The 23,344-nt window shown below is 31.2% G+C and overlaps 2 protein-coding genes across 3 annotated transcripts; both read left to right on the forward strand.

The window, feature by feature from the left end:
- The first annotated feature begins 1,291 nt into the window (after nucleotides 1-1,291).
- On the forward strand, nucleotides 1,292-9,065 carry LOC123899678 (plant cysteine oxidase 4-like). 2 transcript variants are annotated; one of them, XM_045950888.1, is made up of 6 exons: nucleotides 1,292-1,417; nucleotides 2,148-2,454; nucleotides 3,128-3,270; nucleotides 3,508-3,655; nucleotides 7,654-7,857; nucleotides 8,699-9,065. In XM_045950888.1, the coding sequence occupies exons 2-6, from the start codon at nucleotides 2,352-2,354 to the stop codon at nucleotides 8,818-8,820; spliced, it is 720 nt and encodes a 239-aa protein (XP_045806844.1). In that variant the 5' UTR covers nucleotides 1,292-1,417; nucleotides 2,148-2,351; the 3' UTR covers nucleotides 8,821-9,065. The 2 variants fall into 2 exon arrangements, with proteins under 2 accessions (XP_045806844.1, XP_045806845.1); XM_045950889.1 differs by having other exon boundaries at nucleotides 1,304-1,417; nucleotides 2,256-2,454.
- A 6,279-nt stretch (nucleotides 9,066-15,344) lies between these two features.
- LOC123897868 (protein PHOSPHATE STARVATION RESPONSE 1-like) lies at nucleotides 15,345-20,002 on the forward strand. Its single transcript, XM_045948662.1, has 7 exons — nucleotides 15,345-15,681; nucleotides 16,614-17,030; nucleotides 17,489-17,565; nucleotides 17,731-17,767; nucleotides 17,868-18,036; nucleotides 18,550-18,823; nucleotides 19,515-20,002. The coding sequence occupies exons 2-7, from the start codon at nucleotides 16,658-16,660 to the stop codon at nucleotides 19,767-19,769; spliced, it is 1,185 nt and encodes a 394-aa protein (XP_045804618.1). The 5' UTR covers nucleotides 15,345-15,681; nucleotides 16,614-16,657; the 3' UTR covers nucleotides 19,770-20,002.
- The last annotated feature ends 3,342 nt before the right edge of the window (nucleotides 20,003-23,344 follow it).

Here is a 23,344-nt window from a genome sequence, read left to right on the forward strand (position 1 = left end):
CCCAAGCTTATATGTCACAATACAAACTCATGTTGAAATCAATGGTGTTGTCGTGGCGACCGAAGCGACATTGATCAATAAAAGTTTGTTTCACATCAAACTTTAGACATGCCTCCATTGTAAGGAAAACTAGAGGCAAACCAAATTTGACATGACTAAACATCTCAACTATGGTGGAGCAAGAAAGGTGGATTGTTATCTTTGAAGTGAAACCTAAATCGAAACTTATATTAAAAAATACAAATAAAAAACCACAAGTTTTCAGCGACCATGAAATATTGTTGGTTCAAACTCAAATTGTTGAGAAAAATGTGAGACATGCAAATGAATTGTGCCGAAAATTGTGTGTGGGCTCCTAGTTGAGAGAAATATTATGGTGGTTTAATTTGCTCCTAGAGGCGGATGAGTGATTGTCATAGAATTATTGTAGGTGTTCATTGATGCCCTCTCGATGACAATCTTTTAGTGCGAATAACGGTTACTAGTTTTGATTGACAATAATTCTCTATAGATAGAATTGGCAGACTGTGGCTTTAGGCATTGCAAGTGGTTATCAATACAAATTAGTAGAACACTTGATTTAATGGTTATCACTAACCGTCCACCATGATCCATGTAATTTCCTTCTTCACCATAAAATTTGTCTATCTTATGTGTTCTATTTGGTAAATGTATTTTTTGTCGTTGAACCATACAACAAAGTTATGAGTTTAACTTTTTTACTCTAACGTTGAACCTACACCCAACAACAAATGTTGCATTTTGTAAATAATTTTTGTTGTTGTTGTTGAACCATATACAATTCAACAAAGTTATGAGTTTAACTTTTTACTCCACTGTTAAAGGTATACCCAAAAAATTAAGACTAATAAGAAATAGCGCGTTAACATAAATGAAAAAACAAGAAAAATAAAAAAATAATACTAATAACATCCATAAAAGCATTTAAACAACTTTCAAGTTTCAACTTATGCAAGTTGAATCAAACATAACATAATCATCACTTATTTAATTCAATTTTAGTAATTATTTGAAGTAAGCAATTTAAGCACTTGCAAGATACAGCTAACAACACCAACACATCAAAAAGTGAGAAAAAGTGAAGTTAAGCTAAGATACAGCTGTAGTTAAAAATAAAAAACTTCTGAGATAAAAATGTGATAAAATCACAAATTTTTTTTAGAGAAGGTAATAGTAATTAAATAATTAAATTACTTAACAAATAAATACAAAAATTAAAAACATTATGATGACGTGTAAAAGATTTTCCTATGTTATATGGTCCCATAAGCTTTAATGTTTTTCACCTTCTTCTACTCTTTCTTTCTATTCATCGTTTTTATTACCTTCTTTCGATCCCTTACTTACTTCAATCTTCATCTAACCTTCTTCTCCTTCTCAGTCATGGGTTTCACAGGTACGGTTTTTCTCTCTTTTCACTTTCATCTATTTTTTTCAACTTTTTCTTCATTTTTTGATGTTTTTTCTTTGGAATCTCATACCCCATTTCTTGTTTTTGTTCAATTTTAAATTTTTATATGTTTGCATGATTTTTCAGCTCAATTATTTAACTGGGTCAGTCTCAATTTTTGATTTTTGTTGTTTTGTGAATCTTTTCCTTTTTTAACAGTATATTGACTATATTCTATGCTTTGTATTGTTTCTGAGGGAAAAATGAGAGTTTTTGTTGAGATATATATTAACATTAGATTTTGTAGGGTTTGTTTTGTTTAGTGGATGTGAAAATATAATGAAAGGGTTTCATTTTTAGTTCTGAAAAGCTTCTGAAAAATGGGACTTTTTTTTATTGTTTTGGTTTTTGTGATGTATGTTTAGAGAAACTATAGGGCAAAAATGTAATTGAATCTTAGTGTTTTGGAATGAATTGTGAGTTTTGTTCATGTGTGTATTTAGATCATGTACTCCCTCCGGTCACTATTATAAGCAAAAATTTACTTTTCAGATTCATTGAATAACTGATATATCTAGTCTATATTATTCGGTAAGTTTTTGCTTATAACAGTGACCAGAGGGAGTAGTGATTTGATATTATAGAGTTGTGAATTGTGATGTGTATATATAAGTGTGTGATGTAAGACTCATTTACTTTTTTGGCTTTGTTATCGCTTCTTTTTGTTGTTCAATAGGCCCATAAATGAAATTAGCTGTGAGGGAACAACAGGAACTATTCAGATTCATTACCGTTGGTTTGATTCTGAGACTAAAATACTGTTGTTATCCAATTGTATATCCAGTCCCTATCGCAATCGATAAGCTGCTTACAAGGTGTTATCGGTGTTCTGAATTTGGGGCATTGTTCTGAGTAGATAAGTTTATCACACCATTACAAGATGCCATATTATGTACAAAGACTGTATAGGCTATGCAAGTCGTCTTTTTCACCCAATGGACCTGTGTCAGAAGAAGCCATTTCAAAAGTTTGCGAGAAGTTAGGTATACTAATTGATTTCCTTATTTCTTTTTGTCGTTTAGTTATATATGTATGTTTTTTTCTTTAAATCTGTAGTTTTGTGTTCCTGAGTATGTGAAACATTTAATTTCGATAATCACGTGTTTAACATGCAAATAGACTTATTTCTTGTGATCTCATTCACCAAGTATCGTTTGGTAAATGTTTGTCCAATCTAGTTTGTTTCGTAACAGATAGGTTTGTTTCATGAGGTGTTGTACATACTGAGACTAATGTGTCTTAAGCGATAGGGTTTTGTCCAAGCCTTCATGCTTTTTCTCTCCTCTTTTTTGTTTTTAGGGTTCCGTCTCGTTGAATAAATTACAGGATTAAAGTTAAACTTCAAGCTTAGTAATGGTAGTTTTGTCATTAAGCTTGGTTGCATTCTTCTTAAGAATTGAATGAATCACTATTTTCTCTCGGAACTTTGTACAATCTAATTCTATTATTTTTGTGGGTGGAATAAACTTTAAGATTGAATTGCAAGTTCTGTCACAAACCAAACCATTTGCTATCTACAACATTTCCATTTGATATTAATTTAATTTTCTTGCTCATCATCAATATGTTAATGCACAGTATAACAATCGAACCCTCTAAGCAATCTTTTATGTTCAATCGAGATTTCTGCAATAACCGTTTAACATAATGTTCCAGAAAAAATGAAGCCATCAGACGTAGGTCTTGAACAGGAGGCACAAGTGGTTCGCGCTTGGAACGGTCAAATGCCTGAATCCAATGGGAACCACCAACCGCCGCCGATCAAATACTTACATTTACATGAATGTGACAGCTTCTCTGTAAGTATCAATTTTATAAACTTTGATTTTTTATACCGCAAACCATGGTTTTAAGTTGTGGTTATGCCGGAAACCTTTATATAGTGGGAAAATGCGGCCGATGCAGTCAAAATTGCGGTGGCAGAGACCTCAAAATCCGTTATATTGCCACTGCAACTGCGATTGCCGACTGCAGTTTAGAACCATGCTGATAAAAGCTACTGAAAATTTATTATTAATTGAACTCTTTTTTTTCAGATTGGAATTTTTTGCATGCCGCCCTCATCTGTCATTCCTCTCCATAATCATCCTGGAATGACGGTCCTAAGCAAGCTCATATATGGTACAGTGCATGTTAAATCCTATGACTGGATCGATTCCCCTGGCCCAACTGATCCAACTGAAGGTTTGTTCTTTATAGTTTTCTCATACTTTTATGATGCTTTATCCAATTTTTAGTCTCCTGTATCTGAATTGGAATGCATCAAGTGTTGAATGTGGTTTGTCATGCCGTATCATTGTTCTGTCAGAAGAAAAAGAAAGCGCTGTTTTATTATAATCATTAAAACAGTTTGTGCTAATGTCCAACTAAAAAGGAAATCAAGGATCCGTTTTTAAAAGTCAACGGATGATATTTGACTTTTTGCGGATGTGGTAGTGCATGACCTCAGCAGTGTTGTCAAATTTCCGACATTGGAGGAAACACTTAATATATCCGTCATAGGCTACACTGTGTTTATATGGCGGATCTCCATAATCTGCCATTGATAACACTGGATCTCAATTAACTGACTGAATGGATGCCTGCGAAAATGAAGAATTAATGATAAGGGAAGTTAAATTTAATAGTTGGATCCTTGCTCGAGTCCTCTCTGGTAAAAGCCTTAAAGAAAGGCTTTTTCTTCTTTTAAAAGCTAAAGCTAATTAGCTAAACATGAAAGATTGGAACATACATGTCACAGGCATGATTTTTAGGTTTTTATCATATGCTTTAGTTCTTTTATAACTAAACTGCGCAAGGGGTGGGAGTGAGTTTATCTTACTCTTATTTATTTCTGTGCCTGAATTTTGCGATCAAGAGGCGTGGTCTCTAGGTTTTCTCTATATGCTAGGGGGGCCAAGGAATTCAATATTTACTCGTATTCACTTCAATGTAGGATAGGTTCCCAGGAGGATTTGGAAGAAATTTTGGATTTACAATAAAGTGAGGAAAATCCTTTGTATACTAGTAAATAGTAATAGGGGAAAATTAGAAGTTACGAGAAACAAATTATATTTTCCATGTTCATGATTTTAATTCTAGAAATTTAGAAGTAAACATTCTTCTAGAACTTTCCTAATTCAAAATGTCTCATATTATGATTTTAATTCTATTTAATCACATTAAATTACCTACAAAGTATCATAACCTGCTAAAATCCCGAAAAACACCTGCTAAGGAAATTACATTTTAATTATAAAAAATCAAAAGTAAAATACAGCTCAGCACCCCCTTTCTCCAAATGGGACTAATCCCGATTATTCGATGGGGCTTGAGTAGAACAGATCTAAAAAGGGCCACCTTAGGCCCAATGCAAGAAGTTCCGAGTTCGGACTATTGTATCATTGTATGGCTCACTTTGTCTCCTAACTCGATAAAATCAACAGCTTCTTAATAATGATTCCTTGATTCCCCACTATCTGAACTTGATTATTCCATATATACTGTTATCGCCATGGTAGATATCATGGATTGGAGAATTTTGATTGCTTTCCATGTTCAAACCACAAGCACTAAGTTATTGTTTTCTGTCACGAATATCGAGGCCTAACTCATCCTTACAACACCGGCTTGTAAGGTGAGGATTGCCTCTAGTTTATAAACACTTAGTCAAGCCATCTCTCAACCAATGTGGGACTTCTTAACACACCCCCTCGCGTCCAGCGCTATTGGGCTTGGTACGCGGATATAAATGGTAGGTGACCCGATATCGGGTGGCCCAACGGATCTTGGAGAGGCTCTGATACCATGTCACGAATATCGAGGCCTAACTCATCCTTACAACACCGGCTTGTAAGGTGAGGATTGCCTCTAGTTTATAAACACTTAGTCAAGCCATCTCTCAACCAATGTGGGACTTCTTAACATTTTCGCTTAAAAGTGTACAACAACAAAAGTTTTTTCTGCTAGGCGGGGTCAGTAACATGGATCTGTTAGATTACCCAGTTTGGGCCTAAGCCCAACAACTGAGGTGGATATAGGGAGAGGTCAATGTAAGGGAAGGGCATTGAGAATCATTTTCAGTTAAAAATTATGGTTAATCCAATTCTTCTTTCTTTATTCTAGCTATTTGGATTATATTGATCAACCTTACCAATTTACGTATAGGCAGGCCCTTTAATGGGATATTTGAATTTGGCCAAGAACTTTTGGATTCCATATTGTATCTTAGAAGACTTCATTTCTATCATGGTTACGTTTAAGTTCCTAATAATGCCATAAAACCCGTAAATTTTTTATTAGACTATATTAGCATTTTTATTATATATAGTACGAATCTTGCTCTTTTAAGGATTGCAGTCTTACAGTTCTTGGACTAGGAGTATTATACTAGCACCTGAAATAGTTATTCGTATAAATAGGTGTTAGAGATTTGTTATTATTTTGAGTAACAAGGTATCTTACAACCTTATGAGGGCAAATCCCTTACAACTGAAAGATCAATTTTCCCTCTATGGCTACCACTGTTTATTACAACAATGTCAACTAACCAACCAACACTTATCCTTATTCTACCTAGATGATAAATCCTAAGAATACCTTCCCCTTGAAGATCCACCTTACGTCTGTTCAGTTTAATGGTTTCGTTTTTTGGGTTTTTTTAGCAGTCATAATATTCGATTTGGTTTTTGCCTTTTTTAACATTCTTATTATCAGTTAATAATGGCAATTTGAAACAGTTCGGTTCAGAAACACAGAATCGGTGCACCGAACCTTAATTTCAGTTTGGTTTGGGGTGAACCATTAACAGTTCAGTTTTCCTACCTGAACTGAACCATGAACGGTTCTAATTGGGGATTCCCATTGTGGGCGTTTTCCTACCTGAATTGAACCTTGCACTCGTACTTGCCGTAGAAGCAGTCTTGCTAGTACCCTATCCATTCTTCTCACTGCCCCCTGTGACTGATTTTTGGTTAAAGAAGAGGGTGCCACCGATTACCTACCTTATGTCGTTGCCACCAGGCCTCTGCCAGCAAAACTACAAATATATATTTCAGTATCATTAGCCATGCCAATGTACATGTTAACATCCTTTGGATCATGCATGCAAATACTACATTTAACCTCTGGTTTCAGACCCCTAGGAAATTCCAAGTAGTCAATCTTATTTGATTCCATCCCCTTGAGCCACCAAGATTTTAAGTCTGCACTCTTCCATGGTGGATGACCGCAAGAGAGTTGCAAACAGCTCGTACACATTTCCCTTCACATGGCTGCCTAACCTCCTAATTAACATTGCCTTAAATTTTGCCAATATTTTTTCACTGTCTTCCTCTTCCAAACTTCCATCTGGACCTCTTGTTGCACTTCAAATAACTTCTAAGCTCTTGCTATCAACCGCAATGCATCAACCCCCTCAAACACAGGAATTCCACCCTTTTGCCCATCGCCAAAAATCTTCTGATCCACCATTCTACTCTCGACCTTTGACACAGTCAAGAACTGGTTGTTGGTGCTCAGTAGGGGTTTTTCAATTGTGCATCTTTGTGAGATAATCCTTGCCATTATCATCCCAATCTTGCCCTTATGCATTCATCTTGATAGTAACTGCTTCATGCTGCTATCGGTTATTGCAATGCTCTAATGAATGAGCGAGTTAGGCGATGTGATCGCTAGCTACTTTCTTCAAGAACTAGACAGAAGCCACCATAACTCTGATGAAAACAAGGAATCGGCGCAGCAAGAGCTAAAGAAATATGAGCTGTTATTATTCTGAGTCATAATCTTTCAAGAGATAATCCCTTACAACCGAGAGTTCAGTTTACATAAAATTTCTAAGACTGCCTTTTCCCTCTAAGTGGAGTACCCTACTCGTCTAATGGTGAGATCTCTCACTTAACCTTCATGTGAAATTCTCGCATGAGAAGATCCAAATCCCAAAGTATACGGAGATTCAAATTCAATCACCAATGATATTGAGGCATAATCTATGTATTGTAGCATTACTTTGTTCCTTACTAAGCAAATTTATAACATGAGTAAAAACCTATTTAAGGAGGCTAAAATGGGTCGCCTAGTTATCAAACTTTTGTATTTATTTGAAGTTTAATATCCTTATAATAAATGTTGTATACCGTCTTATTTTTGTCCTTGTTCATCTTCTTATCTCTCTTATTGGCTTTACACCAATTTGTTATTGACAGCTAGAGCTGCAAAGCTTGTGAAAGATAAAGATATGACAGCACCAACTTCAACCACAGTTCTTTATCCTACCGTTGGAGGAAACATACATTGTTTTAAGGCCATAACTCCGTGTGCAATCTTTGACATATTGTCTCCACCTTATTCTTCTGAACATGATAGACACTGCACATACTTCCAGCAATCGCAAAGGAATGATCTTCCAGGTAAACTAATTTTTATCTTCTGCAAAACATTTTGATGGTTTCACTTGTAAATCATATTAAGGGTCTGTTTGGATTGACTTGTTTGAGTTTATCTAATGACATAAGTACTTGTGAGACTGTTTGAGAGAGATTAATGAAACAGCTTATATGAAATATCCATAAGATGTTTTCAGCTTATTTCCATTAGCTCTCCAGGATAACTTACGAAAACAATTTAGGGCCTGCTTAGCTTGCTTATATGAACTTATCTACTGAAATTAGCACTTGTGAGACTGTTTTGGAGAGCTTATGAAAACAATTTTTTTTAAAGGAGAAAACAACTTATTAGATGTCCATAAGTTGTTTTCAGTTTATTTGCATAAGCTCTCCAATATAGCTTATGAAAACATGTAGCTTATATGATAAACGCTTAACCATAAGCACTTAACTAAGGGCTCGTTTGGCCCAGTTTTTTTTAGAGTTTATGCAAACAACTTATGCAATATAAATTAAGTTTTATGCTATTTTATAAGTTCACACTAGTGAAAATTGTAATTTTATAAGCTATTTTATCATAAACTACCTTGACAAACTTATAATAATATATAAAAATTGTATAAGCTGTTTGCATAAGCTCTAAAAAAGAGCTAAAAACGTCAGGCCAAACGGACCCTAAGTTCTTTATCCTAACGGTACCTTATATGAAAATAATTTAACTTCATTTTATCTTCTGTTATAAAAAATGGTTTTTTCATAAGCACTTTTATGATAAGCGCTTATGCTATAAGCACTTATTTAAATTGTTTATCCAAACATGGTCTACTATTATTATTATTGTGAACATTCATCAATTGAATTGCAGGTAGTCTTGAGTTGGACGGAGTTACTTTTTCTGATGTGGCCTGGTTGGAAGAATTTCAACCTTCTGATGAGTTTGCAATAAGGAGAGGACTCTACAAGGGTCCAGTTATTAAATCATATTAACAATTTTCTAGTTTTCTATATATTACACCAATTAAGTCATCAAAAAGCCAATGCAATAATTTTTATTCTTTTGGTGGTCATGTTAGTTATTATTATTATTAGCATTTGGGTTGTGTACATAACAATGCCTATTGCAATCACTATTTTAGAGTAGTTCCAGAATTTTTTAAATAGACCTCAATCATCATGAGTTGGGTTACTAAATTTTGTTTGCTTATTGTTGAGAATAAGAAACTTTATCATAATATCATTTTTGTTTCTTCATTTGCATGTATGTTATGATATGAAGAAGACACTTGAGTTGTCAGCTCAGTCGTAAGAGTTTAACATTGTAACTTTAAAGTAAAGTGCCGAGAAGATTGAACCATATGGATTTCAATGGTACATCATGCCGAAGGGAGCTTCTTTTTCCTTCCATGTTTTCTAAATTTTGTCAAGGAATTAATGTTCCTTACAACCAGGGATTTCCTACATCTACGCATTTAATAGTACATATTCAAAATTTGAACGAGCATTTTATATTGTTTTAAAAAACCAATTTACTGAGCTCAACCGTTCAGTTGAAATTGGACGATTTTGAACTACTGATTGCATTAGTGCATGAGATATGTGATTGGACGATTTCGAACTACTGATTGCATTAGTGCATGAGATATGTGATTACAAAAAGTTTGTTTAATTGCAAAGATAGAGAATGCAGGGAAACATGCATGCATGTTGATGAACCAAACAAAACAACAAATGTTCCAAATGAGAATGAAAAAAGAATTGAAGATACAAGTAAAGTTAAGAAGCTATGAGCATATAAAACAAGAAATTAATTTGGTGTGAACAATAAAACAAAATGTTAATAGTAATAGCATTGACTAAAAGTAAACTTCCAAGAAATGTATGAAAAACACCAATGTCGGATAAAGTAACACGCACACCTGTGTAGATCTGAAGTTTTATTATATCCAATTGAAACTGTAAAAATAGTATTTGGACTGTTCCAAGTTAACATAACCAAAATAAACTACTCTAATGCTATTGCTCATTTTTCTTAAGAAGACAGAATTTCTTGAGATTCTAACTACTAGTAAATAATAATGTAGCAAAAACATAATAAAATGCAAACCTTGCTATTCTTCCTGGTCGGTGTATTGTATTCACATATGTAGTAACAATTTTATCTCAGTCGTAATTTTAAATGAAAAGACAAATTTTCAACTTTACAAAACAAGTCTAAAACATTTAGTAAAAAAAAAAAAAATCTAAAACATGAAGTCCAATCTAAGTACGATCTAAATTATAATATGGTATATGTTTAAGACTGAGAGAAGTCCAATCCAGCAAGAGAACGAGTCTCCACCAAGATAAAGATAGAATATGCTATGGACATGCCCTAGAGGCACAACCAAGTAAGTCCGAACACGTAATCAAGATTGTCTATAAAGATCACATATCATGATATCTCAACAACCTGTCTCTAAGGACAATTGTCCAATTAGAGTTTTTGTTAGAAAAACCCTAATTTTCTCTCCAATAAAAGCTAACTCATGAGTCATGACTCAGTCAAGGTATACATTCTCTAAACCCTAAAACCTCACACTCTCGACCAATCATTGACTTGATAGCTAGTCAGACTATTTGCAACTACAAGCAATGGTACTAATTCACTCAAAAAACAATTCTTTTGATAGCAATGTAATAGTACCTTAAATTTTAAAAAAATGTAGTATGTAGTACCAATACCTGCATCCATATTGGTATCGTATCCGTACCTAGACATCATAGCCCGTGTTTAATATCAAAGTCTATCAAAAAAAAATCTATTGAGTCATCTATTATCAAACCACTTGAGCCACAATTCATTGACTCTTGAGTGCGAGGATGGTGTGTGAAAAGTCACACATTATATAAGACCTAGATATAAGAGAGAGACAATAATCTCCTTACCATATAATTTTGTAACGATGAGTTAGACTCAACATTTACCGTGATTCTGTCCAAATCACTGTAGCTCATCTAAGCATTAAATCCAAAGCCAGTGGTTTCTCTTTTCTAAATCAGCTAGCTAGTAGCCAAAAAACCTTTACAAAGATTAGCACAAACAAACCCTCCGCAAAACATGGGCATGTGATGAAAATTATGAAGGCTATAGTACAACTTACACAGCATGGCATTATTCTCCAATACTTCACAAACATACTAATTTCAAGTGTAATATTAATTGAAAGTTTTCTATTTGCATTGGCAAAAGAATCGCCGCAAAGGTAGGCATTATATATGCAAACTCACCCACGCGAGAGAGAGATAATATTTGGACCTTAAAAAGACCTATAGAATCTTTGAAATATTATTATTTAATTAAAATTCCAATCTCAAAGATTAGTAACAGCCAAAATTCTTGAGACTGTGTAATCAGATATACTTTGATCGAGAACGTGGGAAAGATTGCAAAGAAAAATAAAATTAATTAGCTAGAGTAGAGAGAGCTAAATTAATTTAGAAAATTTTAATATATTGAGATGGAAGGGATCAAGAGTCCACAAGGTCCACATTTTCTTGTTTATTCTTACTTGGTGTATACATCTTTGATTAAGTCTCTTAATTTTTTTTACAAGATCTCTTCATGTTGCGCATTTATATATTTATTCAAATATTATTAATTGATTTTTTGTTTAATTTTTTTTTGTTCTCATAAGTTTTCTTGAGGTCATCATATTCAAGCAAGCTGTCAATAATGCCATTCAAAAAAAAAATGCAGTCAATAATGACATCTTTTTAACTAAAACCAATGAGCTTAACTCAGTTGGTAGGGTATGAGCTGAGATTCGAACCATGAACACTTCAGTTATCTACTTTTAAGGTGGAATCTCTAGCTAGCCAGACTACGTGACCAAAAAATAAATAAATTTGAACTTTAGATTGTTACGTTGTAGAAGATTAAACAGTTTTTCTAATGTCAAACTTTTAGTTGTTACTATATTACAAACTCTGGACCTCAAACTCCTTAATCATTAACTCAACTAACTTAACTCGTTGAGTTACACATCCCACCCCACTATAATTTCCATTCATTTTCAATATGTTCTTATGGTCAAAAAATGAAATTTCATTTCCGTTTAGTACGTAGTTCTCATAATTCTTATAATGGATTTTATGATTTTTTTTTTTAAACAGCGAAATTTCTTTATAAAGCAAAGTTCCTTTACAATAAGTATATAAGAGCATACTAAGAAAATTTAATAGTAGTAGTATGAAGAAAAAGGACATATACTTAATTTTCTAGAAGTCTTATTAATTAAGATGAAGAAATTTCATTTAGGTTGAGTAGAAAAGTGGAAGAAAATGACTTCACTACAATTTTTAATTTTTTTTATTTTAAATATAGTGTCGCTGTGCATAAATTGCTGGAATAGACCAGGCAAATTGAATGTAAATTATGTAAACAATTTTAATATAAAATTACAAGGTGGTACGTAGTAGACCTTTCCTAATGGGCAAAAGATACATCATGCATGATTAATTAATAATGAAAATAATAATTCTAGAAAAGATTCTTTGATCTCTGCAAGTGTTCCTAAATTAAACAACATGTCAACTCCCATGCAAAGAAAATGACAAACAAGAAATATTTTTGTATAAGTGTGTACGTAGAGATTTGGAATTCCCTTATTTTATTTATAGAAAAAAAGAAAAAAAAGAATTCCATTTATTTGTCAAAAAAAGAAAAAAAGAATTCTCTTATTTTCTTGTAAATCCACACGAGAATCGATTTGTAACCTTTATAATCCAATTGATTTTTTTAATCCTTCGAATATTTGTCTTTATTTAGTTTCTCTCTCTCCCAATGCAGCTTGCATAAATTTCTAGTCAAATTTGGGTGTCATGTAGCAAAAACCTAATCTTGAAAATGATTCCTTATTGGGACCTACACTCTAGCTGCAAGGATTGTACGTTGAATAATATATTTAATAAAAATAATGATAATATGATTCAAAAAATAATAATAATTTTCTCATGATCATGACAAATGGCTTGAATTCTCTCTAAGATGCTCAAGAAAGTTAATTCTTGGACAATTGGGAAAACTATCCACTAAATGAGACATTTTGAGAGAATAACAAATGGAGTGTGACAAAACCTATGTCGTATTTACCATAGATGCATGTATTCTCATCTCAATATATATCAAAACCTATGTCCTATTATACCAATGTAATCTTATACCACTCAATATTATTTTACTAGATACATATACAATTTTACCAAATATAAAATATTATTGAGATCCAACAAAATTAAGAATTTTTATATTTATCGTTAATCATAGTGAATCTGTGGCTAGATTGATGTACGATATAGCAACTAGTTCAGCCGTGTAGATAGCTTATCTGAACGACTAATCCTAACACAAATGTGCAAGTGTTGGGCACTATCAAAGTAACTACCTTATCTTGGTAGATACTTAGATAAGGCCCCATACTTAGAAAAATCTTCACCGCGGTGGTATATTATCTCTATACAATTTGTATCTTTTGTGGTCTCTCACAAGACTTTGATTTGACATCATGTGGTGTGGTTGATCTATGAGCCGTGGAATGAATTCATTTTCTCAAATAAATGGGTGGATGTTGAAACAATTGGTGGATAATATTAAGTTCTCTTCTTAGAAGTGATTTTTTTATGTAAATTTTTTGAATCTATTTGTACTTTCTATGAATGGCAGTGGAAATTTTCTCTTTGATTAGATAGTCTTTTGGTGGCTTGATTTTTTCTTTATATTGTACTATATTTTTTTTAGCTCTAATGCTCTATATCTTTTTATTGTCTTCTTTATAAAAAATAAATGGGGAATTCCAAATTCAAACCTTTTTAGTTTTTAGCGAATTTGAATATGTAATGATTTCGATTGATGTACTTTACAAATTTGAATGAATGAATATTGTTATGTTTTAGTCAAAAAATAAAATAAGTGGGGAATTCCAAATTCAAACCTCGACTCATGTATATATATAAAACGATATTCTTATCAGCTGTGTTATGCTCACGAAGTCACGCAAATATTACACATTATGTACACTAATTATTACTCCAAACATAATTATATATGCAACTTCATATTTTCTTTCTTCATTTCAAATTAAAGATATAAAGAACTTTTTTTCACATGCATGATTTATCGAGATTAACTTTTATGCACAGTCTATGCAAACAAAATTTACAATGTCATTCCATCGCAACCAATTCCATTTATGATTTTAGAAAAAAAAATTAGGTAAAAGTCAACATATGTGTTAAATAAAAATATTTATATACTATCAATACATATAAATTAAATCTTATTATCCTTCTTGACCCAAAAAAAAAAAATCCTATTATCCTTATTTGAGATATGATGTGTATTTGTGGACTACTAGAGCTAGGACTTATAAGTCTTGGTCAAAATATGCATCTAATTAATTTGATATCACTATATATGGCACAATTTAAGAATATTTTTTTATGAAGTAAAATTAAGCAAATGAAGCTATCAGTAACAGAGGTCAACTAATACTAGTACTAGTAGTAAGGAATAAATATTATCACGGAGAAAGAGAAAAAAAAAAGATAAAAAAGCTAAGAAAAATCACATGATTCTCAATAGTCCAAGATAGGGGTCATACGTGTGCCTTTGATCTCTTTTGTTGTTAATAATTCTTAGCTACCTAGCTAGCTACTACTTGCTAATTCAAATGTTTAAAAAAAATATTTTGTTTTTCACCACTTTCTGGCATCAAGTGATTTCAGCCCCCTTCCGTTCACAATAAAAGACTTATTTGTAAAAAATATTGATTTAAAAATGTTCAATTTTTAATTTAATATATGTCAGTTTTAAATTAGTATTCTTCCATTTTATATATTTTTTTTGTTTATATCGGAACTGATTATCGAATTCAGGATCTCTAGCATACTCCCTTCGTAATATTTTATAAGCTAAAATACACTTTTTAAATTCATTGTATATTTAATAAACCTGGTTCATTAAATATACAATAAACCTAAAAAATATATTTTTACTTATAAAGTGTTCCGAATTAAATATTATTTAAATTCCTTACCACTAGATCAAATCTAATATAGCTTATATTTTTATCTCTTTCCCATTTCTATAATTTTTTTTGGATACTAATTTATACAATTTTCTTAAGATAAACACTCCAGTTCTCCAAAGTTTAGTTGAATACAGCTACTCCATATCCAAAACTAAATATTTATGTCACATTTTTTTATTAATTTATTTTAAACTAAATTTAAAGGTTAAATGAATTTTGTTTACATAGCATAGGTGATCAATTAAACTCCAACATACCAAAGAATTTATATTATTTTTAATGTGTAAAATAATAAAATAGATCAATTATTGTAAGACAAATTAAAGAGTAAAACCTAAAAAATAATGAAAATGAATTAAATTAGAAATACACGTATATAAGTGGTTTAATTGTCCGACCATTGTCTTCTACATATATATAATATTTAATCATATTTGAATATTTGTGAGAATATTTGATGTGCCTATGGTATTTTATAAGCTTTAATTATTTTCCTTACATTCTAACTACAGCTAGCTACTTCCATTGCTTAAACACAAATTAAAAGAAACCTTACCAAGTAGGGTTTTTCTCCCATCATCATAAATTACATTTGGATCAACAAAACATGAGTCAGTAATCACTTTCTTTTGGTTGTAGTAATCTGCAAAGTTGATCTTCAAAGAAATACTAATTGGCTTTATTGGATCTTGGAAACAAGAGTTTGGCTAATAGCATATCTTTCCAATCATCTATAGAAGTTATCTTGGAAGAGAGTTGTATAGCTTCACCCTCACCAATGGTTTGCACATAACTCTCTCTCTCTCTCTCTCTCTCTCTCTCTCTCTCTCTCTCTCTCTCTCTCAACTTATGAACAGTTCAAATTGAGTCTTTCCAATCAAGATTTTCTTTAATCTTTCATCATAATATATATTGACTTTTTTAATTAGGAAAAACATTTTTGGATTTGGTTTAATTTCTTTTTTTAACTCATTTTGGTTTCATTTCTCTTGATTTCTAATTGTTTTGGATCTAAACTTCTTACACTTCCATCAATTTTTAGAAATAAATTGAGGATGTAATTTGCTTTATAGAATTCTCATTTTAATAAAAAAGCTATTTAACAAAATACTAGAAGTACTCAATTCAACTCATATATATACGATTTTAATTAACTATATTGAAGTTCATATATGAAGTGAATTTGATTAGTGCTACTTGTAGTATCACTTGTATTTTTATTTTTTTTTTCCACTTTCATGAGTAAAAATTCAATTTCTTGTGAAAAAAAATTTGGGAGTTAAAACATTTTTTTTCACTCTACACCTCCTACACCCCCTTTCAAAATGAACTTTTTTTAAAGAAAAATGATTTTTATTTTTTAAATAAAAAAAGAAGGGTGATCTTTATACACATAATTAATTTAACATTTACGAGAATTAAAACTTTTTATATACATCAAGTACTATTTCCCTTACGTTAGGTTTGATGCATTCTTCAACGTAGTAACAATTTTCAAATTGTAGATTATATGTAGGTGAGTGTAGAATTCCAAGACCTAGGAACAAGCACAAAGTTTAATAAATTTTTGGTACAAATGTAACAAAACATGAATCCTTCTAAAACATAACATCGTGTCTTTCATTTTTGCCCAAATTGGTTCCATATATGACCATAATTATATTGAACAAGTACAAACTTCTATGTTGTCTGAAGTTTTTTCGTGTCTACTAGGAAACCCCGGAGTAATCAATTAAGAAGAAGAAAATTGAACAGAAATGGCGGAGACAATTCGCATATCTAGCGAAGACATCAAGATTGAAGGTAGTGGCGTTATTGGAGCAAAACCCTCTTTGTTAGGTCGAAGAAAACGTTCGTTCTTTGACTTAAACGAAGAAGCTGTGGATGATATTGGAGATGATGATGAGATACTAATAAGTGATGGCCTTTGTGGTGAGATTAGTAACAACAATGAGATATCATCACAATCACAAGAAGGGAATTTAAGTAGCAATAATAATTCAAGTGAAGAGAAAGGGCGTGGAAGTTCGGTAAGACAATATGTGAGGTCGAAAATGCCTAGGCTTCGATGGACTCCCGATCTTCATTTATCTTTTGTGCATGCTATTGAGAGGCTTGGAGGGCAAGAAAGTAAGTATCACTCATTTCAATCTTATAAGTTATATACACAAAAGTCATGATGTGGATCTTATAGGAAAATATTGGTAATTAGTTGTTATGTTAGTTTTTGAGATCGAATGTGGGGACTCTTTAAAAATCCTACAATCTTTAGTTCATCAACCGAGTTACCTATATGGAACACAAATGTTAATAGTTAATTTGTTAGGAAGGCAAAAAATTTAGCAGAAGAATCAAATTCTTTGATCTCACGTCTTTAATTCTCATTCGGCGTCTCATCTCATATTATTGGGCTACATATTTAATTTAGACTATTTTTGGATTCTTTGCCTCAATTGCTTTTACATTTTTGTGATTTCTATGTTTATACAATAGGTTATGCATAATTTCTTTGATGCATAAAAAAATAGCTATTTATATATTTTAAGCATTTTTATTAACTTCTATTGATAACAATATTGGGTGTGTAGGAGCAACACCCAAGCTGGTTCTCCAGTTGATGAATGTAAGAGGACTTAGTATTGCACATGTGAAGAGTCATTTGCAGGTAATAATTGAGGTTACTTTTAAGCTCTTTGCATTTGCAAAAAAAAAAATAAAAAATTTAAGTTACTTTCATTTGTTGTTTGATTAATCGTCAAGCTAGAAAAACGTTATTTTGATATTTTAGTCATTCTTATAACGTTTTAATTATTTTTTTTTGGAGGTTCAGATGTATCGGAGTAAAAAGCTTGATGAGTCTGGCCAAGGTAAATAAATGTTTCATAACTTTTATACTATTATTGTTAGGAAAAATCAAGCTTTAATGTTTCTAAGGCTTTACTCATGACATGCATGATTTTATTTCAGTTTTATCCCAAAAGAATAGGGCAATGCAAGGAAGGAATCATCACATTTTGGATATGTATGGAAGATTTAATGTCCAAGGACAATTTGGTGTTAATAACAACTATTTGCAACCATCGTCTCAACTAATGAAACAACCATATAATGAAATCAAAACTCATGCAACTTCAAGGTAGAGTAGTTAAGTTAATATTTATTATTATTATTTCTTATAAAAATTAAATTTTGAGAATTTATTTAAATTTTTTATATATTATCAGAATAAAAATATTATACATGTGCATTAAAAATTATATTAGTAAAACAAAAAATGTCTGATGTGGTAGACAACACGAATTATTGATGCATAACTATTAAAATATTCGTCTAAAACTTAAGGGTCATGTTAAACAGTGCACCTGATTCACTTGTTAAGCATACCAAAAATAGAAATAAAACATAAAGTTAATGTTGATAAAAATAACTTTTTACATTTTCAATCCATTGAATGCACGAGTTTCAAGACACAATTTTCTTATTTATGTGTTTAACTAGTACACCGGGTGCACTATTTAACATTTTCCAAAACTTAAAATGAAAACAATATAATCTACTATGTATTTGTTTATAGTTATTTTAAAAAAATGACATTTATAAAACATGGATAAATTAATTAATTCTTTAATATTGTCTTAATAATTTGTAGGTTTCATGAGAATGGGGTTTTCAATAATAATCACGTGATCTTAAGATCAAGTTCAGTGTGGGACAAAGATTTATATAAGACAAGTTCACATATATTTGATGTAAAGGATGCAATAACAAGAAATAATATTGGACCTATTAATTCTAGCCAAATATTTCAATTGCTACCTGAAGAAAAGAAGTGGCCTCCACAAGGAAGTGAAAATCACATAAGCTTGTCTCGTGATGAACAACATTTTCCATGGAGCTCCTATTCTAGTCCTATATTCACTAAGGTAATAAAATTACACACACACACATATGTGTGTGTATATATATATATATATATATATATATAAACTTATTTTTGTTTATTTGTGGTATAATAATTTATTTTCATTGATAATTTTTTTATACAACTTTTTGAAGTTGCTCATTCGATTTGCAATGCATCTAAAAAACTAATTTTTGAAATTTTTGATCTTTTTTATACAACTTTGAAGTTGTTCATTAGGTTTGCAATGCATCTAGTTTTATTATAAGCTATCGCTTAAGTTAGTTTTCACCGCAGTTAGCGATGACTAATCTTCGTCAGGGAACCTGTGGGGCATACGAGGTGGGTTCTCCCCTCCCAACCGAATTCTCTCCATATGCATGTGTCATGAATCGAACCACTGATCACATGCTTAAGGGGACCAAAATTCTTTTCACTTGGACCAATTCTTGGTTACTCCCTTAAATTATCTAGCTTTGAATTTGCATGCTCTTCTATAAAAAATTTAATAAATTTTACACAAATGAACTATTTATAGCTGCCAATTGCATCATATTATTGTCTCATTAATAAGTTCTTTTATGATCTTCTAGCTTCCACCTTCAAATCCTTTATAAAGATATTTTTAGTTCTAAAATAGTAGATTATTTCTTGGAATTTTATTTTGCCAGTTATATTTTGCATTAAGAAATATTATTGCTTTTGAACTCTAGGTACATGATAAAAAAGATGGAATGCAAGAATTCATACACCAAACTCAAGTATTGAAGCAAGGTCATGTCACAGTGCAATTAAAAAGGTTGAATGAGAAGAAAGAGAACTCACCAAGTTTCTTAGAACTAAAGCTAAGTCGAGACTCAGAAATCAATGTTAAGGATCAAACGAATATAGATCTAAAAGGCGAACAAGAAGCGCACACAATTCTCTCTCTTTCGTTGTTCTCTTCCTCGTCCTCGAATTCAAGGTGATGAGAAACAAGATAAGTGAAAAGCACAAAGAAAATATCTAGGTTGAGGGTTTGAACATGTTTGCAAAATTGTACACCAAAGTCATTTGGGCTGAGTACTTAAGATCTGACCATGTCAAATAGAGCATTGGAGTGAGATCTTTTAAGTACTTGCTTTATCTCGGACCATATTTATGCATACAAAGGATCTTTTGTGAATTTTTTAACAAATTAATTTAGCAATTGTTATTTGAATTTGGATTTATGTTTACTTATGAAAATTAGAAACAATATATTGCCACAAATTGATTTGTATGGTAAGACCATTGACTCAATATGCAGTAGCTTTGAGACCCTTGCATGGTCCCTTTAAACCCAAACTTTAAAATTGTAGTATGTGATCTATTATATCCAAAAGGTTAAAATATGTCTGGTTGGTTGCATTTATTTTAGGTTTTAATATCACCATCTAAATTTAAAAATTTGAAGTCGGTTTTTTATATTACTAACATTACAAGAAGTATGCATGGGCAGATCTACAGCCTGACCAGCTCGAGCACTTGTCGAGGCTCTGGTAAAAAAATTGATATTTTATGGGTTAATTTAAGACAAAATTGAAATCTTTTTGTTCAAAATTGAGATTTTTCAATATAAAACTGATATTTTTGTTTAAAACTGAGTGATACATATTGAAGTTTTAAACGGAATTAGTTCAAAGTTTGAAAAAAAGGACAACCCCATGCTAACATTAATAACATAATAGAATAACTTAAAACTTTTTAACCGTAGGAGAATAATTTATTTATTTTTTGAATGACAAATTGTTAGTAAGTTAATTATTATGGTAGTGTTTTTACACCTTATTAAGACTTGAACTTTGGACCTTCAACTTCTTTTAACTCTCAACTCAATTGAGCTACCCAATACCCATAAAAACATAAGAGTCCTAATCAGGGGCGGAGCCACATACCTTTGAGAGTATGCAAGTGCACCCCCCAAACCTTTAACATTTACATCAATTATCCTCTTTTATTACTATTTGAACTCCCTGAGTTTGTTGTATTGCACCCAACTCAAAGATATTTTATCTCATTAACATGGCTCAATGTCATGAATTTGCTTACTTCGTTGTTTGACCCATTTCTATTTTACTTTTTCTCCACATATAATAATAAATATTAAAAATATTTATTATTAGTATTATTTAAATGGGCTCCTGCAAGTGAACAGTGAGATTTGTCCCTTTGGATTAGTCGGTCATAGGGCCGGATACCAAGTTTTTTTTAAAAAAATAGTATTATTTAAAATTATTTTTACACTTCTACCAGAATTTTTTTTTGCACCCTGTCCTAGGTTCCTGGCTCCGCCACTTGTCCTAATATGCAATTATGTCTATCCAAAACTTTTTGAAATAGAAGTGAATGTCACGCGAAGTAAACACCTTTAGAATTTTTAGTTCCTACACTAATATTATCCTCTCATGTTATCATTAGTATGATGAATAATTTAAAGAATTTTATCTCTTAGTGAGCTTGATTTAAAACATAATGATATAAGTTAACATGTGTATAAAAGATGGCCGATTTTTATTAATTTTGACATTTGATCCTGATAACATTTGTATACTCACTTTTATTTGATCCATCTCATCATGAATCCATATCATATGAGTTGCAACCGGTGCTATCATGATTTCTTCTCTAACTTTAGTTTCACATTTCTCTAATTCAATCCTTGATAAGACATGTATTTGAGAGGCATAAACCTTCCCTTGTAAATGCAGTTTGTATCCAAAACGCACCCATGATCACAAACCCATTGCAATGCTTCAAGGATACTGTGGCCCTTTGTATCCTGCTCTTTATCATTTATCAAATTATTGTAAATATTTTGTGGAGACAACACAAATCTCCCTCCACGTAGTTTCTTATTTTTCTGCTCAAGTTGGTGCAAAATCTCCATGATACCACAGACAATAAGTGAATAACAACAATCTAAATGAAAAATGAAGATATATTACTATTTTATTTAAACTATATAAATGAAAAATAAATCATTATATACAAGTCAAAATTGCTTACTTCCTTTAGCTTGGTCCCTAACAGGATTCAAACGAATCTTGTCTCGCCAATTGTATGAAGTGACATCTTTCTACATTTAGAAAGAAAAGGGTTATAATCGTGTAACTTGTTCTGCAAGGCACCGGTGGTTATATATGTGCCAATATCTTGATGACTACAAGTATTATTTTGGTCCTTTAAATGATGAATGATGAATAATTTGGTCTTTAATCCTAGGATGGAATATATTTGGGGTCTAAAGATTGCAGACTCATAAATATCGAGTCACGTGGTAGGCTTTGGTGAATCGATAAATAATAATGAAGTGATTAAATATTCAATCATTAGGAACGTGGCAAAAGATGGGTAACAACGTGGTAGGCTTTGGTAAATATTCGATCATTAAAAATTCGATAATGAAGTGAGTAAATACATATAATATGAATAAGGTACCGTTTGACCCAACTTTTTTTTGCCATAAAAGTTACTTTGAACTTAAAGTCAAAAAAAGAAACTTTAAAAATAAAGTTAAAGTTGTTTGGTGATTTCATTTTATTTTTTGTTTTATAAGCTACTTTTTCACAAAAAATTGTTTGGCGGGAGGGATTAAATTACACTGGTATAATTTGTTAGTAATGTTGCACAACTCAATAACGTTTTAACGGGTAGGAGAGGGATCATATAGATCATTCGTATAATTTTTTGAAAAAATCTAAAATTGATTAATGAGAATAGAAAATATATTAAAAGAGTTGAATAAATAATTTTTATTGAATATATATTATTTTTTTACTCAGTAAATATATAAATAATGGAACTGAATATATAATCGCATTTTTATTCGTAAAAAAAAAGTATAATCGTATTTTTTGAAAAAAGGCCATCATAATCAAATGTTAATATTCTCATAAGAAAATAATATTTCATTTTTGTCAATAAAAATATACTGTGTACCAAATTTTGAATAAAGGGCATGCATTTTGTCTTTTTATAATAATAGTAAATAATAACCAAACTGTTAATACTTTAATTAATTTAATAAAAAATACTAGCCATTAACCAAAAAATAAACTACTATTACTATTATATATATTTATAGGGCACACCGTAACTGCAACAAAAAGTCAGAAAAAATAAAACAAAACAAAAAAGTGTGGTCAATGAGATTCGAAATTAGGTTTTATCACCTTATTCTAGAAGTCCATTTTTCTTAATTTTCTTCTTTATAAAAAAGTTGATTTTTAATATAAGTACTTATTCTAAATTGTGTTTGGCCTAACTTTTACTTAAAATTGAAAAAAGTAGAAAATAAGTCCGGCCAAACGCTACCTAAATATCAAGAGGTGCTTTTTTTATATGGAGAATGTTAACTCTTGCTCTTAAGAGCACATGTTAAGAAGATAAATGTGGATAAAATTTATTGAACTTGTGGTGTATTCAATTATCTAAAAATTAAATTATTTGTATCATTAAATGCTATATTTCTATTTTTAGGTAGCTTAACATGTGTTCTTAGGACACAAGTTAACATGACCTT

The sequence above is a fragment of the Trifolium pratense genome, linkage group LG7, assembly GCF_020283565.1.
Source record: "Trifolium pratense cultivar HEN17-A07 linkage group LG7, ARS_RC_1.1, whole genome shotgun sequence".
Taxonomy (NCBI): Eukaryota; Viridiplantae; Streptophyta; class Magnoliopsida; order Fabales; family Fabaceae; genus Trifolium; species Trifolium pratense.

Bases quoted from the DNA above. Each gene is read 5' to 3' on its own strand.
- LOC123897868 (XM_045948662.1), top strand. From the start codon at position 16,658: ATGGCGGAGACAATTCGCATATCTAGCGAAGACATCAAGATTGAAGGT. The intron at 17,031-17,488 runs GTAAGTATCACT...TTGGGTGTGTAG, and splicing joins GAGGCTTGGAGGGCAAGAAA to GAGCAACACCCAAGCTGGTT. The intron at 17,566-17,730 runs GTAATAATTGAG...TTGGAGGTTCAG, and splicing joins ATGTGAAGAGTCATTTGCAG to ATGTATCGGAGTAAAAAGCT.
- LOC123899678 (XM_045950888.1), top strand. From the start codon at position 2,352: ATGCCATATTATGTACAAAGACTGTATAGGCTATGCAAGTCGTCTTTT. The intron at 3,271-3,507 runs GTAAGTATCAAT...CTTTTTTTTCAG, and splicing joins ATGAATGTGACAGCTTCTCT to ATTGGAATTTTTTGCATGCC. The intron at 7,858-8,698 runs GTAAACTAATTT...ATTGAATTGCAG, and splicing joins GCAAAGGAATGATCTTCCAG to GTAGTCTTGAGTTGGACGGA.